General features: G+C 37.2%; 1 protein-coding gene across 4 annotated transcripts in view; it reads right to left on the reverse strand.

Moving 5' to 3' along the window:
- Nucleotides 1-18663, reverse strand: part of PIK3CG (phosphatidylinositol-4,5-bisphosphate 3-kinase catalytic subunit gamma) — a 32062-nt gene extending 13399 nt beyond the window's left edge. Inside the window, exons 1-6 of one of the 4 annotated variants that reach the window (XM_026059013.1) lie at nucleotides 18426-18663; nucleotides 10707-12722; nucleotides 6282-6347; nucleotides 5946-6171; nucleotides 2331-2434; nucleotides 522-668 (exon numbers count right to left, since the gene is read on the reverse strand). In XM_026059013.1, the coding sequence (XP_025914798.1) occupies nucleotides 522-668; nucleotides 2331-2434; nucleotides 5946-6171; nucleotides 6282-6347; nucleotides 10707-12710 (2547 nt within the window). In that variant the 5' untranslated portion in view covers nucleotides 12711-12722; nucleotides 18426-18663. Of the gene's footprint in view, nucleotides 1-521; nucleotides 669-2330; nucleotides 2435-5945; nucleotides 6172-6281; nucleotides 6348-10706; nucleotides 12723-14008; nucleotides 14340-18182; nucleotides 18405-18425 lie in introns of those variants that run through there. The other 3 variants (XM_026059014.1, XM_026059015.1, XM_026059012.1) reach the window with 3 other exon arrangements.
- Nucleotides 18664-18691: the final 28 nt, after the last annotated feature.

Raw genomic sequence — 18691 nt, forward strand, 5'->3', positions numbered from 1 at the left:
CTAGGCAATCTCTACTTAAAAAATATCTTTTATGATTTCTACACGAGCAGAGATTCAACACATTAGCAGGTACGTCCACCTTTTTTCCATAAATATCCCCCAAAGTGCTAATAAACTAGTTTGTTTGAGCAATCAGTGAAATATTACCAGAGTGATGCTACCTACCACTTTGTTTTTATTTTGTAACTTCATCCAATACATAAATAAATGAGAAAAATTCTTCATCAGAAAAACAGGCCATCTTGTGCTATATAACATATTCTTTCTCTAGACCACCAAAGTGTGAATGCGGCAGGAGAGAACAGGGTAACAGTAATACAGAAAACTGTAGTATAGAAAAGAAAATCCAGTTTTGATGTCAGCCACTGTCATGCACAATTTAACAAATGAAAGACCTCATATTTTATGTGGACAATAAGGATAACATACACACACTTCTGCAAAGTAAAAAGTTTTTTAAATATAAATTTTGTTTACATTATTCATTTTAGACATTCAATATAGCATTTCAGCTATCATACCTGTAAAATAAGCATGTCCTGTCGGAGGTCATCTCCATGTTTGAAGATAATGCCTATGGTTTCATTTGACAGAGCTGTGGGATCTGCACATTTAAATTCAAGCCAGAGGGGCTTCTTCTTGGATGCCATTACTTTGCATTTTTCTATCTGTGAAAGATAAATTTATTGTTAGGCATTGTACTCCAGCATCAACACAACTAACCTTTTTAAGCATCAGCTATAGAGCTGCTTCCAATCATATATCCAGCGTCCAAGCAGTTATACCACAGGAAAAACACTTAAAGCATGTGTAAAGAATGGCATTCACTTGCCACATGAAGCCTCTGAACCTGCAAACTTTTAATGCTGTCCATAATAAAGGAGCTGGAAAAAGCCCACCTTGACTCTCTGAAACTGGATTTAGCTTGTAAATCTGGTTCAGGCTGAAAGAACTTGAAAACTAGGAATAAGAGATTCTGACATCACTGGCAAATATGAAAGCTCCCAACAGCCCTTTGATAGCTGTTTTGCAAAACAGGAAAATAAGAGTTGCCCAATGCAATTTACCACATCATCCTCTCCCATGACTTCTAGTGATCTGGATAAGAGTGACTCAGATCCCAGACTGCTTGATTCTATTCAACTCCCTCCATTCAGTCAAATTCAATGGCATTTGTGGAAGTAATTCAACACAGTCATTCATAAAATAACAGATAAAACCTCACTTAGTTTTATTACATTTTTAATCTTGAGAAATTCAGCATTGAAACTACTAAAATTGCATTACTGCAAATGTTTTCTCTGTCTAATACAAATGTGGTATATACTGTAATACTTTCTATTCTTGAATCCCTGGTTCATTGTCAAACATTACTATGTACAATAAAGCCACCTAAAACAGTAAGAGCAACTTCACGAATGAGCGTTTGAGAGCGGACAATCAATGACATCAGAAAAGAGTATTTTGGAATACCTGTCTCACAGACTGAGATTCTGAGCTTGTAGTTTAAAAGAAAACAGTTTTTACCATCTCTTTTTCAAAAAAAGAAAAGAGGTTGCTAAATCTTTGAATTTACTAGAAACACTGATTTTGCCTCAAATATTGGTTTAGACCAGTCAAATTTCAGTCTACAAGGATTTTAACTTTATGGACAATTAACATTTGTTGGAATGAAGATGAAATGAAAGCTCACCAATATATCTTGTTATTGCAAACATTTTTGTTCATGTAAGTAAAGAAAAAAAGAGTAGGCGTTAGCTCATCTAACTTTGGACATAGCTACTTTCAATTGCTTCCTTTAAGAAGGAAATTTTTTTCTTTAGAAACAGGAATTGTTTCTTTCAGAAATAGCTACAATAGACATTTTTGTCAGTAAGACCAAGGTCCATACCTAAACCTTAATGACAGATGTGAATCAGGATAAGACAAAGAAAGTAACTGGAGGAACAGAGACCAAAAATCAGTTAAAGCAGTTTTATACAGGTTTTTAATGCAAAAAAAGTCAGTTGCCTGGTTAAATCCTGGATTAAATTAATGGAAAAATCGTAACTGCCATTTAAAAATTAGGATTTTATGGGTTGTTGTATTTTTTAGTGCAAGGTGGCACACAGTTGCATTCGGAAAAATGCTTTTAGCTTTGGGAACAAAGACTTATTGAAGCCAAGAAATGCCACAGTATTCACTGCGAAATAAGGTACATCCACAGGCAAGAATCTCAAGGCAAACAAAAGCAAGATCTTTAGATATTAGCAAAAACTTTTAGCAAATGAAACATACTTGCAGATAAGAGATGTTTCAAACAGCATTTGTAGAAACTCAAATGTACTTACCACTAGGGCTCCTGCTCTTAGCCCAGGATCATATGGGACTCTAAAACTTTCTGGAAGTTTGCTGTTCTGTAGTTTTTCAAGCTTTTGCCTAAGTTGTGTGATAACTGCAATTGCAAGTAAGAAATCCCATTGGAATCAAATTTGGAAGGAAAAGAGTTACAGCTAATCAAATCCGTTAAGCATCATGATTTAGCTAAAAAAATCCTCAGGTTAGCTACTTTTTAAATTGCTTTCCTCACGTTCTCTCAGTTTGAAAAGCGGAGAAAAACTCTTAACTTTAACTTGCACTATGAACGGTTCGGCTTGTTTCAGACACCTGAGGTTAACGTCTTCAAGCACCACACAAGTAATGAGCCCACTATACAGTGCTACCAGTGCTTGGTGGTGTTCTTAACGCTCCATCTCCAGGGGTTTAGGAGATTATATTAAAATGTCACCTTTCGTTCAAAAAACAAAACAAAACACAGAACAATACACAAAAGAAATATTTTACCCTTATAACTGCCAAGGAGATCTTGAACTCTTCACCCCAAAGACTCAGAAGTAGAAGGCAATTAAAGCACCTAACATTTTCCAATCTTATTTTAACCTACTTTATTGTTCTTGCAGCCTGACTCATAGCTTTTGAACACGCGGCATCAATTATACTGTGATCATAAGGACTCCAACTATAGATATACTGAATTTCCTATCCTTCTAAAACTTGTTTCATATTTCAGCCTTGTTAATCTCATAGTCCAATAAAAGTAACATTTGCCATTTATTTATATGAACAAGATTTTTAATATCCATATATAAACTGAATCTGTAGAGCATTTTCATTCATAAAACCTGCAGGCTTCTGAATCTTCAGCGTAAAACAATATACATAATACTATATATGATACACTTTGTTCAACCCAGCTAGTGGGCATTAGCCACATAAGCAATACACTTGCTATTACTGTTTTAGGACAAAGAACTGAACACTATTCAAAAATAAATTACAACTACATAGCATAGGCGATAAAACACTGCAAATATGTGTAGAAGTATTCCTGGAGAAAAAATATGAAGAGGAAAAGAATATTTTAAATGAGGAAAAAATCTGCTATCAACTCAAGTCAGTCAAGCCAGGAGAATTACCTGAGAAATCAGAGGACACAAATGTGACACCTATCTTAAAGGCTTTTAGAAAAGAACTACCTAGAAATGCCTGGAGACTGATGCAATATCCATTCCGGTAAAAAAATTCTGACAGCAAATTATAGGAGCTAATAAGTGAACATTATAATTAGATACCTTTCCTCAAACCAAAGCAAACCAAACCAAAACTAGGTTGTAGTAAACTAAGCCATGAAATAACTTCCTAAAATGTAATTACTAATTTGCTAGGCAACAGGCTCTGGATACAAATAGCTTGATTTCAATAATTCTTCTAATTATCTCAGACAATGTAATTTGGAAGTTGTATAACAAACAATTGAAGCTAGTAAAGATTAGGAATTAGCTGATCTTAAAATACAACTGAAAGTGTTTGCTAAAAATATTTCCAAGTTGATCTAGCTTAAGAACAAAGTGTTATTTATATTAAGAGAAGAAACAGCTGCACAGACATATTTGGAAGAGAGATCATCTAACAGAGTGGTGATGAAAGCAGACAACCTTATATAAGCTGGTAATATTATGATCTTAAGAATTTATTTATTTCTGATCACTTGCTATGTTTAGATATAAACAAAGAGCTTACATGAAAAGTGAGAGAAACATCTTCAGAGCATGATTGCTACTAGACTACTATGGACCTAACAGGAGGGAATTTATTAAAGAAAAAAAATCCACAAATAGTGGAAGAAGAAAAATATATACAAAAATTGGATGAGACTGCATGAAAGACTAAAATGCAACAGTCCAATACATTCAGACTAAAAGTATAAATATGTATGAATATTGGAAACGCTAGAGCAAAGAAGTAGCAATATACTAAAGCAGAAAATTGAGGAAATACGTTTTTAAAGATTTAACAAGCAAAGGCTGCCTGTAGGAAAAATCATATTCTCAGTAATCTGAGCATAAATTGAATTAGATATATCATTAGCAGGACACTCCATAGTTTCAGGAAGCCTTATTCAGTGAAAATGTCAATTATATAAGTAATCTTTCAACGTTCTGCTGTATATTACATACAAAGATTACTTAACTTCAAAATCTGGTGGGTGTTAATGTGACTGTTTTCTCGTCAAACTTATCTTCTTTTCCCTCATCCTCTTCAAAAGTAATGTATTATGGAAACCATTGCCAGTACAGACACGTACATCTGCAACAGCTGTAGGTTGCTTTACAAAAAGTGGGATTCTGCCCACATATGTTTATATTAAACAGCACTTACAGATAAATTTAAAATGCTGTTTAGAAAGAATATTTCATATGGAGGTTTAATAAATTCCCTAAATCACCCCATAAGATAAATGATATCATATTATATATTGAAGAATAAATGCATACTTCATTTAGATTTCTTCTACATGACTATATAAAGTGTATTTTTAAAGCTACATTAACAATTTTAATGAAAGACTAAAGAGAGTACCCAATGATCTGTGTTTATACCTCATTTTTGACAAATATCCGATAATTTTTCCAACCACAAATAATATCTCTTAAGAGCCAGTAAGTACAACAGTCAGCTCCTCAGGGGACTATACACTTCTCCAGACAAAGTCTGTAAGAGCACCTGCATCCTGAATACCACCACATTCACCTCTAAGTAACCAGAGCAGGAACGACTTTCTGAGCCAAGGACTTCATGGCCTAGGACATATTAGCCTGAACTCATAAGAAGAGCTGGTCTCTCTCTCTACAGCTTTTGGAACTTGAATGGTGTCATATGTTTTCTCCTTCTTACTCCTAACTCCAAGCAACAATTAGGAATGATGATAAACAAGTTCTTAAGGAAAGAAAAAAAGTAGAAAAACACAGAGGTAAATAGTCATTGCACAACCCTAATGTGGCCTCCAAAGCAGTGCTTACAGGAACTGGAAATAACAATACCACATTTGTGTCTCACGGGACTCCCGCTCGTCACATTGCAAAGCACCAAAGATGTGCTCTGTATATTCACTGCCGATCCACAAGCTACTTTTTTTGGGCTAGCAGAGACTGTACTGGACTCCTCCTCAGTCTTACTGCCAAGAGTGTTTTAGTGACTGTTTAGGGTAAGGCTGTGTTTCTTGGCAAATGTCACTTTTTCTCTTTATTTCCTGTTAATATTTGTGTTCTAGGTTGTTTCTTTTTTCAGTGCTGGCATTCAGCTAAGGGTTACGTACAAGATCTTAACTGAGCACTTCCCAGTTGCATGGCATAAGAGTTCAAGATCAGCCAAAGCACAGGGTTGTACAAGGTGTCTATAATATTGATACATTTCCCCGCTTTGGGGAGGAAAGGGCAAACAAATGTATTATTGGTTCAACCCCTATCAACCTACACTGGCAATTTGTAAGTAATAATGATGCTCTTTTACAGTAAATTATGCAAGAATTTTCTAAATAAACAGTAATTTTCTGCCTAGGTTTTCACACACAGAGGAAAAAAAAATGCAACAGTATCACAAAAGAAGAAATGCCAGTGAGTAAATACCTTGAGAAGTGACATCATACTTTTCTGCAGAAACTGATTTTATCTCCATTGTGACTTTATGCAGCAATTCAATTACTTGAACCTGTTTCATGAAATCCTGCAGCATTGCTTTCCCACAGCCCCTAAGATAGGCTTCTAGGATCACAGCAAACCTCTGTTGGTAGTGCATAGACTGCGCAATCTCGCTTCTCAAAAACCAAAATAAGAAGTGACCAATTCTTTTGTTCTAGAGGAGGAGAAAAACACTAGAATTAGCATGCATGGCAATTTCTTGAGAAAGGGTTTTCATAATGCCAGTAGCTTTAACATAACTTGACTATATTTTGAAGTACTTACTCTCAAACCTCGTTTTAGCAGAAACCTGGCTAACGCGCTGTCATGATACGGCTCAAATTTCACAGCCTGAAGAATACAAAAGTAGAAGACAAGTGCTATTAACATATTTAAGATCCTGTTGCACTTAAAATTTACAGATGACATCTACAGACCACTTTGCTGCAGGAGGAGAAACAGTATAACAAAGTAGAGGTCTTTTGAGAAAGCAGAAAGTTGAGAAAACAAAGCAATGTTTCTTTGTATTTGATTTAACAAGCACTTTTTATTTGTGACAGGTTCTCTTCAGATATATTATTAATGTGACAAATGAAAGCAATACCGGAACTAGCCAGCGAGACCAATTTGAGCTCATGTATGTTAGTGAAACAAAGCAATATCCTTCTCAGGCAGTCTTGGCAGGCTGTAATGAAAAAGAGCAAGACTAGAAAATAGTTTGTAGATGATTTGCTCAGAGAATGCTTGAAAAGATTATTGTCAAATGAATTTTTCATTTGTAATTGTCTTTTAATCAAAAATTTCAATTAAAAACAATTTTTTTGACAATATTCACAACTTTAAGACTCAGACACCATGGTTTAATACCTGGTTCCCTACCATTAACAGCACCACGCACAGCATACAGTAGCAGCTTTGCAGTGCACATAATTTCAAGCATTCTGGCCTTTAGCCCCTAAATGTACCACAAAATAGACTAAAGGCCCTGATACATTCCTGTATTAATGGAGTCCTATTAAGAGCAGGACTTCAGTAGAGCTTTTTTTTTTTTTTTAAAACAACTCTATGAGCACAGATGTATTTTTTCTCTTCCAACAGCCCCTCCCCTCCACCCAAGCCCACAGATATTTCAAAGCTATTGCCAAAAAAGGGTGGAAACAAAAAGTCAACAATTTTTTTAAAGCTTCAGGATTAGAATTTTTTGTTGTTATATCCTCCTGCCCCCCAATAACCAAGTGAGTTTGTCTACAAAAAAAGCTATCACACTTTCAGGTAGTGGGATATGAGGGGGAATTTGTCCATTCCAGGGGAGGTTTCTCATGCATCTCGTTTCCAATTGCTGTCTGCTCGGGGCATTCGAGTTTGTAGGAGGATCATATTAAGACTAAGGGGGAGAATGGTATACATGTATATCCCATGACAGGGGAAGAGAAATAAGAAGCAAGCAATCTCTGGAGCAGAGCCACAAAATGCCTTGCACGGACAGAGTGGGGTGGTAAACGGCTTTCGGTTCTGGCACTAGAGGGAGACGAGGAAGTGACACACAGGGAGACTAAGGAAAAACAAAGGGGTGTGCAGAGAGCCACCCGCTGCATACAGTACGCTCAGCTTTCAGAAGCACCAAAGTACGCAAACCTCTACTGATAGTTATTCAACAAAATATAATGGCTCTTTCAAGATTACTGTGGTCTGCAGCTTGCTAAGAAGCAACCATGCCATCAGCAGAAGTCTGCTAAATTCATCGAACTAATCACGGGGTTGTATAAATGCTTAAAAGTATGGCAGCACACAGCTGTCTTTTTTGTTATTAAAGTATCAGTGCTACTCTTAAAATGTAAATCTTCTTGTGGGTTTATTCAACAGAAAAAAAAAGAAAAAAAAATCAAGTTTTTTCAGTCAACCTTCTAGAATGAACAAACTTATAAAAACACTACAAAAACTTGTTTCCAAACACTGACTAAGGAACAGGCAAGAATGCCAAGCACCGGACTTGCGCTTCTCCACTACCATAATTCTGCAAGAGCTGTCTTGACCATCTCTGCAAGACCGTCTATCTCATTTCACCAAGCAACAGCATCATATTTAGCAAAAATAGTCAAAACTCACAAGCATAAATTGGTTTTCAAATATATGGATTATTTTACTTTGTGCAGGAGGTTAGGAGGTATGAGGGTTTTTTTTAAATAAAAATTACTTTTCACTGCAATAAGGCACCTAAAAGCCAATGATTATTACTTAAATGTAAAAGGATTTGCTTACAGTTCCAAAAAAGCCTATTAAAAACCTCATTCTGGTATATGTTTTGCTGAAGATTCTCAGTGCATACCTCTGAAAAACAATTTAAGAATGAAATACAGCCAAACAACAGGCCATTGCTACAAAATAAACATCCTTTAATTAGGGCTGTAAATATATTTTAACATAAAAGAATACTAGAAAAATGTATTATGAATATCCTTATGATGCTTAAGGTTTAGAAATAATTATTTAAAAGAGTCAACTCCATTTTTCTTTTCTCCCCATGGAGGCAAATTTCAACACTTGAATACCAACAATAAAAGCTAGCAATTAAGGGAAGTCTCCTAGCACTTCATCAGGGTCCCCACATGTACCTTGGCCTTGTCAATTCACCCGTAGAAGAGCTTTACTCACTGCCATATACAAGCAGTTCAGCCTTTTTTACTGACATTTGTTTTACAACGGGATTTTGTTGCATTTTAACTATCCTTTCCATGTTTTATTAACTGCACAGAGAACCACAGACCTTTCCGACAAGCTGCTCAGGCTTTTTTATGGTATGACTACTTCTATTTGGGACAAACCTGGGGAGAAATAAAATGTTTGATTTCTGACTCTATTGGGAGGTAGAACTGGGAATATCCTATGCACAGTGAAATAAGCCATAAAGCTTTCTTGAAGTCACGCATGTAAAAGGTGATGACCGTTTTCAGAGGAAGCATTTCAAATGTGTCCATTCAGAGCAGCCTGACTTCCATTCTCTGAAAAAAATGGGTTTTCAAATATACGGTGGTATCAACACTTTGCTGCAGGACAGCAACGGCCTATGCGCTGTAATTAGCCATGGGAGAAGAGACAAAGCAGCAGCAGAGGAAAAGGCTGGGCTCTAGCATTTTTGCCTGTTTGGGGATTCAAATTTGGGGAATAATTTCTTACTAAAAATGATAAGTGAAATTAAACTGCTATGACTTTATGCTGCTCTAGTTTGTTTAATTTACTTTTAGAGAGATTTATTCTTTGTAAAATTTTCTCAAATTATATTTCCTGGGAATAAATAATTTAAAAAAACAAATGAAAAAAAATTCACCTCTTCTCTTATGCACTTACATATCAACCAATCACCACCACAAATCCCTAATTAGGATATAAAAGTGAATAAAATTGCTGAGCCACATCTATACGGCACAAGCTCACCACCAAGAATATATATAGTAGCAGCTACATGGGAGGTCCAATGAGGTAACCACTGTGGTTGCTTTGGTTCATGCATAAGTGCATAAATTCTGCCTGGGGAGCCTAATCTTCAAGCAAGCAAAGACAAGGCTAAAAAGGCTACTTTAAAGCACTACAGAAGTGCTTCAAAATCAAAGCTGAGCTGACTAACTTCATTTTCCTAGGAAGCAGGGCTCTCTCTGAACAAATTAAAAGTCCCATCCCACAGGTTCCCAGGCTGCAGCAATTCCTTTTTTTTTTTTTTTTTCCAATGCCGATCCTGTCCTTTGATTCTCCGATGAAAGTCTTGCTGGCTCGGTGGGACGACAGCCCCTCCACAGGAACCAGAGGCCTGTCAGGTCTGGGAAGCCTGCAGGGTGGCCTTGCTTCAGGGGACGTGTTCACCATGGAGAAGAGCAGTGGGACACCTTTTATCAGCCATCAGGCTTGACGTGGCCGCTGACAGGCTGCCCAGCTCCGGTATCATTTTATGAAAAGCCAACAAACCAATTCTCATGTATAACTGGCCCAAACTTTTCAGATGTTTCATCTGTCTGTCAGGAGACCACACACAAAGCACTTCAGCTAGATAGAGCTGTGGTTCATTTCCATTAAAAACACAGTTTTTCACGTAATTTCTCGGAATGAATTAATCTTAAATACAGAGTCATAACAACCCTTTATTTACTTTTTAAAGCTTTTTAGAAGTTTCTAGATAAATGTGGTCCCCTTAACAGTACAAGATTGAAGGCATTGCCATATATTATGCAACTACACTGTCAATTTTAATATAAAACTCAACTCCAGATTTCATTTATTTCAGGCCTCGCCTCCATTAACATCTGCTTTTCCTTTCTTTCTGTTGTGCTTCCAGCCCGTACCTAAATAAAGGCAAAACCACGGGTAAAGCCAGTCAACAATTCTTCAGTGCTATGTGATCCAGATGTGGTATGAACAGGGTTAGAGACAGCACAGCTAGAACGTGCTCCCATCACGGCTATGCTAACATTGACCATTCCAGAAAAATATACTATTGCAGACACAAGATGCAAATTGTAAGACAAGGCAATTGTAACACAAAGATAAGAACATAGACAAAAGGCAAATGCAAAGTGTGTTTTGGGTTAATTTGGTAACGAGCACTGCTTTGACTAAATACTGAAGACCTCAAAAACAGGGTCATTTACTAACATAGGAATAGTTATGTGATAATGCAAATATTCCTGGAAGCCAGAGTTCAAGAATGCAAATACACCTTACCTGCACAAGCTGCAAAAGGTAATGAAGAACATCATCATCTTCTAAGCTTTCCAGTTTTTGAACTGCCATTGCTCGTACATTTTCATCTGAAAAGTTACAGTCCAGAAGTTGCATTGTAAGTCCAACATCCAAAGTGCTTTGATCCCACACCTCCTTTTTAGCTAGCAACTGGTATGTTTTGGCCACTATTTCTTGTTGTCCCCATTTCACTGAGCTAAGCAGCTTAGGATATGCCTTGGGATGCTTTACGCTTTCATATCTAAAATGCCACAACAGTTCTTTGTCCTCAGGAGAAAGTGGATTAAGTGGGTCAGTTGCTATGATCTCTTCAAGTTGCTTGCGAAGTTGGTTGGGCATTTCAGCTCGTGTCCTGTCCCCCTGGGGGTCAGATGTTATCCTGTGCTTGGGCAAGGCAATTGGGTGACAATATTTGTCCAGGACAATGGAAATAGCCATTGAGTTTTCTTTATCTGGATTAGTTGCTGATGTGAGTTTGTCTGCATTGATACTTCCTTGTTCTTCCCCTTTGCCTGGGATTTTCCACATGTGAAGCACATACTCCCCACTTCGGAGCAAAAAACGGTGATCTATCAACAAAAGATTTACATAATAGAGAAGCTGAGTTTTGCATTTCAAATCGGAGTTGGGGGATTCATGTGACTGAAGGTTAGCCTTTGTGGACAGTCCTTGTGCTTTACCGCAGTATATCTGAAGATTAAGGAGTGCTCCTTTAGGCAAATCCTTGATTTTGATATCAAACTCCAGCCAAATATTCCACAGAACCTCCTCAGTAAAAGGCTTCGAAGAAGTCCTCCTCTGCGAAAGGAGCTGTTGCCCATGTTGAATGTTAGCCTCAACAAACACAGTGAGATCAGTATTTCTTGGCAAAACTGGGATATCAATGCCAATTATTTTCACCCTAAATTTCCTGTTACAATCCCATAAAGAGATAGTGAAGACTCTCTCATGATCTTTTCCATCTATTGTCAATTGTTCGTGATACCCTGTAACTCCTGTACAGTCATCCACCAACGGCCACTCTTCCTTCTGAACCTCATCCTCATTCGGGTCAGGAGGATTGTCTAACACAAGGTGGATCTCTTCCCCGTTCTTAAGGCATTGTCTTATCCAGTGAAAATTTTTAATTGGTGTCTCTCCTGTAATGTACTCATCTCTGCCACAAATCCTGAGAACAAAATCCAGCTCACTATTATCTTCAGGAATATCCATCAAAGACTTTTTCTTTGCCATTTTTGTGAAAAAACTATGGAGAATCATATCTGGAGTGTCATCAATTGACACCTTAATTTTTTGGCTGGTTGTTCCTCTATGTATGATTATGAAAATGTTATTATTAGTGATCTTTTTAAACAAATATTCTGGGAGTGGCTTAGATGTAGTCCATGGGTGCATTGCATACAATTTAGGATCTCTACAGGCTACCTCTATCATTCGTGGAGTGACTAATCTGCGACGGGTAAACTCTAGTTCATCATCATGCACATTGCTTACATCAGTGACATCATAACCAATTAAATCATTAAGCTGTCGTTGAAATTCCTGAACTACTTCTGATGGTTTTTGTTTCTGGACAACGTAGATCTTGCCTATCTTTTTCTGTAACACTTTCCAATACAGTATACAGTCTAATGTCTGTAATACTTGATGTTTATCATAAATTTCATACCATTGCCCTTTCTTCTGATATTGGAGAATAAACTGATCAGGTGTGAATGCATGGTAGAAGTCTGTGGTTTGGCTCATCTCTATTGCACGCATCCAAATCTGTGCTTTCATTTGCTCAACTGTACAGTTGCCAGCTATTTCAAGTAACATCATTTCCGGTACTTTAGTATGTTTATTGCTTGTAGGTAAAATGAACTCAATAGATATCAGTTCCATTGAAGACAAATTACTCGATGTACAATGAGGTTTCATTCTTCTTCTCCTTCGTTTGTTCTCCTCTCTCATAACAACAGGCTGTTCATAATCCCCCAACTCCATGCCAGAAGAAATCTAGCAAAACATACAAATGTTCAATTACCTTCTCATTTACATTTCTCTTTACTCTTTTTTTTAAAGCTCTTCTTAGTTAAAATCAGAGGCCAGTCAGGACCCTGTTATATACTTTTTGTATTTCCCATTCCCCTTAATTATTGGTTATAAATAGTTGTTTTACATAAACCATCTCAGATCTAACCTATTCAATACAAAACCCAATACAATGAGAAGCAATGATTAACTGATTAAAATAGAGCTTTTAAACAGTGATTTATAATTTATGATCCTAAGCGGCCTTTCTTCCCAGATTCAAGGGAAGCTATGAGGATAAGCAGTTTGACTATGTATTTGCCGTACTGATTTGTTGTTGCTTGTATTTAATTGAACACTGATTCTTTTCCTGCCTCTTCTGTTTTGATGCTGTTGATATTATCATAAGTGGATTTTCATAGAAATCAAAAGACACATTACTGTGTATGAGCAGAACGATATCCTACCAAGCTCTAAGAAACACAGAAAAAAACAAAACAAGAAATTTCTCTGTAGACAGAATAGAGGTGAAACTATACACATTCTCCTTTGCCTCTCTTTTTAGTGATGAAGAATAAGAACTTATACCAAAAAATTCCCTTAATATTCAAAAGTCAGTGGTATTTCCTAAGAAGGATATTTAATATGCATCTAAATCCTAGCCTAGTATCCTTAGATGTGCTTCTTTTATTTAAAAGTCAATTCACCAGACTGGTAACATCCAACAATTTTGAAGTAAGCGCTTCCAGTATAAACGATTAGTTTGTTAAAGAAGAAAAAACTCATAAGCTGATGACATTATTACCCTATACATCAAGTCCCACCTAAAACAGCTGTAAACCAGCTTTGAATGCGAGTACTCTATTATTGGCTTTCAAAAACAAAAATAGTGTTGCTCACAATCAGTCTCCACTGAACAATATTAAAGTGGAAGTTATTCACCAAGAGTTTAAAAGAGGAAAGCAACGCTGATTGGACATGCTCACACAAGCTGCCTGTTGAGCTTTCCTTCACTAACAATACATTACAACAACATACTGAACATTTTTTTCAGACCATGCTTTCTATACATAAAATCTCTCAAACTGCTTGAAAAACTAAAGCACACCAATGCAATGATGCTTTAGCAGATAACAAAACAAGAGGATAAAAATATACAATTTTAAACTGAAACAATATAACATGCTAACTAAAATTCTTTTTTCGAGTTCCGGAAAGCAAACAACTGTAGACCACACCTTTATAATTGCCAAAACACAATGAAATATTACCTGCTTATAAAATAAAGGCTGAATTGCTGAAGACGACTCATTTGTTTAAGTTTTGAAGTTTCTATTTTTTTAAAGGAAGACCATACACACAAAAAATTCTTTGTTTAAGCTGTTCTGCTTTTCTTGCTCGCCCTCATATCCAGATGCAAAGGAAGTGCTGCACTTACCAGGAAGGAAGTTTTAACCAAGTTGATTATACATATGATGGCTCATTTAAAAAAAAGTTAGAATGCTTTTCCTGTTACAACACTAAAAATACATTCACAGCGCAGCAATTCAATTTTAACACACATGCATAGAAGACATGTTTAAAACCTATAAAAATAGCTAAAAAATAAATCAACAGAACAATAAATTTAATACATATGAATAAAATATTTTAAAACCAGAGTGAGGATGAACTATAGCTTAGAGAACATAGCTACTATATAAAAGAGCTAGATAAAAGCTACTAGATAAAAGCCAACTAAAGTTGCGGTGTTTCCTCATTTTTATTTGCATTGTGGTAGCCCTTAGAGGATTTCCAGCCTAAATTCATTACAGTTTTTCAAGACAATCTCTGTACAGACAACACATGCAGATGTTGTCTTCCAAGGATCTTGCATGGTAATCTCAGCAATAAAACTGCTGGGCAATCTTCCTTCTAGCATTTTTAACTCATCCGTTTATGATTATAAACGCACACAGTGAAATCCACTAGACAGAACAACCCAAGATTTGGGAAGAATTTAAACCATGGACATTCAGCCCAAATTCTTGTGCTTAGAAGTACAGCCTGATTACAACCTGAAGAGCCGCTTCTTTACCAAAGCCCAAACAAACAAACAAACCCCACACACCCTAAAGGAAAGGACTTGAGAAAATAATTGCAAATCAAAAAGAAAAGAGAGTGAAAACTCAAATTTCTTCCTTTTTCCTTAAGACTTTTGCAGTGATATAGTGACTATTTTGGAGAGCAGCAAGCAGCACACATCCTGCAAAAATGACGGCTCCAAAAAGGAGAGAAAAATATGAGACAACTGAAAGGTCTTTTAGCTGCAGTGTATCTTCTTTTTTTCTTTCTTTTAAAGATACCCATGCTTTGTACCTCATAAGACACCATCCTTATGAAAAAGAAAAAAAGAAAAAGCGCCCTCTGTACTGGAAAAAATATCCAAGAGTCTCTTACCTGCCTCTAATGTACCATACAATATTTGAAATTAACACTTTGCCAAAGTTAAAAAAAGGAAAATACCCTCCACAGTAGACCTAAGTCAGATTACTCAGAGCATCATTTTGCTTAGCAGTTAAGATTGATTTCTTTGTAAAGATGATTCTTCTTTTCATTAATAACTATTTCAGAAAGGGAGTTTGGGGAAAAACACACTTTGTCCCAGCTTCCTCAACCTTTTGGAACCAATATGAGAAATTTCTCAAGAAAGTAGCGAAGTTGCCCTTGACATTTTCTCATGGCCATAAAATCTACCACTCTTAGCCAAGTGAGACATCTCCAAAAGTCGTCATTCATGCCTGTGCATGTGCAGTCTGTCAGCTCTCATCAGCTGATTTCTCTGCAGAATCTCAGCACTTCACATTACTTTCCTCCCTGCTGTTCCTCTTCGCTGAGGAAAGCACCCTGGTGCCAGGAACCTTGAGCACCCCATAACCTCAATAGCTGTGCCCAGGATGGGGCAGGAGAAGGAAGCAGCCAGTTTCAAATATGCAAGGGAAGGGAGTTGGGGTTGTAGGGATAGGAAAGGAGCAATACTGGTGGGAAATGTGTTCGCAGTACCTTTGTTCTGACATTCCCTGACTTCTGAGTGTTTGACTTTGCAACACTACCACTCTTACAAAGACTATATTTTAAACAGTAATTTCTAAAACATATAATATAGTCAGGAATTTAATATATTTTGCTCCATTTAAATACAAGGTATTAGCAGTGAGAGTTTTTTTCAACAGGCTATAGAAGTTTTCCACAAATAGCCCTGGTTCTAAAAGTCTTTGCGCTGATCCAAATAAGTAAACAATGACTCACTACAATTTCAATGTTTTTTGCCAGACCTAAGAAAGAATGATGATTTAAAACGTGCCCTAATCTTGTCACCATGTGGCATGCACTTAAAGATTAATTTTTCAAAAACATACATTCCATTTCCTGCTAAGCCGTTCTAGCACTGCTCAGTTGATCAAGACTATGAAGACTATAAAAAAAAAGCATCTCTACCTCATGCAGTAGGGAATTATCCTGTACACTGCCAAACTAAAGTCACTGTTTGACAGTTGCACCACTTAAAAAGACAGGTAGAGCAATACTGTGAAACGATCAAATACATTCCCTACAAACTGCATCAGATACAAGGCAAAGTTTGTGACATTTGTGCAACTGCCTACACAAGGCTGCCCCATTCTCCCAAATTCATTTGGGCTGTAACCCCCCCACATCAAGTGTAGTCCAGTCTAGTCCAATCTAGATGACCAGCTCCATCTCCAGTCCAGCTCTGACCCCTTTTCAGCAGCTTCAAATGCCAGTTCTAGGAATGATGATCGTCTCTAACCTTGTGTCTCTACAAAGACAGACACAATAGCGTCCCCATTCTTAGGGTGACACCAAACTGTATCTACTTCCTGGTAATCCATGTCTGGCCATGGTGCAAACATATCTCCTCATGCATATGCATCCCAAAACCCTTAAGTGTACACTGAACATCATTTAAAATAATTTCCTAAAATCTTTGTCATGCCCAAGCATTGTTTTCAGTATTGATGTTTCGATACACCTACTGCAACAACACTGATAAAAATCAAAACATTTTCACTTTTTTGTTATTTTTAATTCTTATGAGCCTTGTCAATTCTGCATTTCCCTGTATTAGGAGAACTGGTCCATGATTCCTGATGGGGTGTGATGGAGCAGGAGAAGATGGGAAAAGCACACAGGCTCTTCTCTGTCTCCAGTCCCACATCAGTCAGGTCAAACAACTGATCGCATTAAAAAAAAAAAAAAAAGTTTTTTCTCCATTATTTTTCAGCTGGATCAGTTCCTTCATCTGACTTATCACTTGCAGGAGTGCTAGGGTCAGTACAAGGGAAGGGAATGGAAGGGAATGCAGCCAGGGAAGTTTAGGGTGACTACGAGATTGAAACCTAACTCACAGCAGCACTAGCAGATAAATTCATCAGTAAACTTGTTAAATGCTTTATGAATGCTGGCTGAAAGATACTTCAAAAAGACAAAGTGGTATTATCATGAATTACTCCATATATTCTGCTACAAAAGGTTCAAGATATCTGTCAAACTTCACTGCTTGGTTAGGATTGTGTTAGAGTTTTACCAGTTGCGCTTATTCTTTACTAGTTTCTGCTTCTTCTGGTTTAATCCACCACGTGAAAAACCTATTTCTAGATTAGTCTTTTCACTTTAGCGTGAACCCCTTTCCAAACAATATAACCTGCAAGAAAATAGGGACTCTCTACTGGAGTAAGGATTACCTCATCCCCAGGTTATGCAAATATAATAACATTCCAAATTTACCTTCACACTTTCAGATAAACAAAAAACCACTAGCCACATGACCCAAGATTTTCCAAATAGCCTATTCCATTTACTTGCCAGCATTGTCCTGTAGCAGGAGACTGCTTTGCATTTGTTGGATTTGAGTGCAATGTATCTTTTCTACATCTGTTATGATCCAGTGCAGAATTATGCAGACAAGACACAGCTTAAACATGTTAAATAAGGAAATAACTACAAAAACTGTTTTGCTTCGTTCTTGTGTCAAATCCACTAGCAACCACCTACTCTCATGGGAATTAAATCAATGAAGGTTCCTATTAGCACGTAAACTTGATAGATAATATAGTCATCGTTGTCGGAGAGTATCCTAATAAGTAGATACAGCTTAACATTCCCATCAGAAGACTGTATACAGAATCAGACTGCTATTGTGGCTATGATATTTTCTGGACCACTCCGCCTTCACCACAGACGTTTGCATGTTTTGGTTTCTACAAAAGGTGTACATTTGGGAAGGATTCTGAAACCATCAGTAACTTCTAACTGCTTCCAAAAAAATCAGAAAAACCTTTGGCTAAATTCTAGTTAACTAGAGTTATACAAGTGCTGCATGATCAACCTTAAAACTAGTATTTTACAGAGTTTGAAGATACGGAGATCCTGCAGTGACACACTCACTGTTTGGATGCTGTCTTCAAGTTGTGCCTATTTTTTTAAAGACTGATCTTTAACTGTAGGACGATCTAATCCGCACTGACAGTCGATTCCAGAATGCTCCACACGATCATCTCAGCCATTTTGTGGTGGGGGAAGGTTTTATGGTCCATGCGTACAGGATGGACACAAGAGATTATGATGTGCTAGATGAGAAAGCGTAGTTATTTATTGTTTAAAAGCTATGTTACAGTAGAGCTGACTCACAGATCTTACGACCAGAGGGAACAGCTGGAGACCAAAGGGAACATCATTTGGCTGGATCCTTTGCTTAAGACAGCTTTGTTCAACGCGCAAGTGGTTTCCTTCAGCAGTTTTGCATTGCGGCCGTAACCCCAACCTGAGCTAAGGCATCAAGTAGCATCGAGGCCACCGTGAGTTAAGCCCCAGCCGACACAAAAAGGACACAGCCCCTCCTCGGAGAGCGTAACGTGGGCTTGGATGATTCAACCAGGCCCCTCCGAGGCGCTTCG

This window comes from Apteryx rowi, unplaced genomic scaffold (genome assembly GCF_003343035.1).
Source record: "Apteryx rowi isolate R43461 unplaced genomic scaffold, aptRow1 scaffold_151, whole genome shotgun sequence".
NCBI classification, from domain to species: Eukaryota; Metazoa; Chordata; class Aves; order Apterygiformes; family Apterygidae; genus Apteryx; species Apteryx rowi.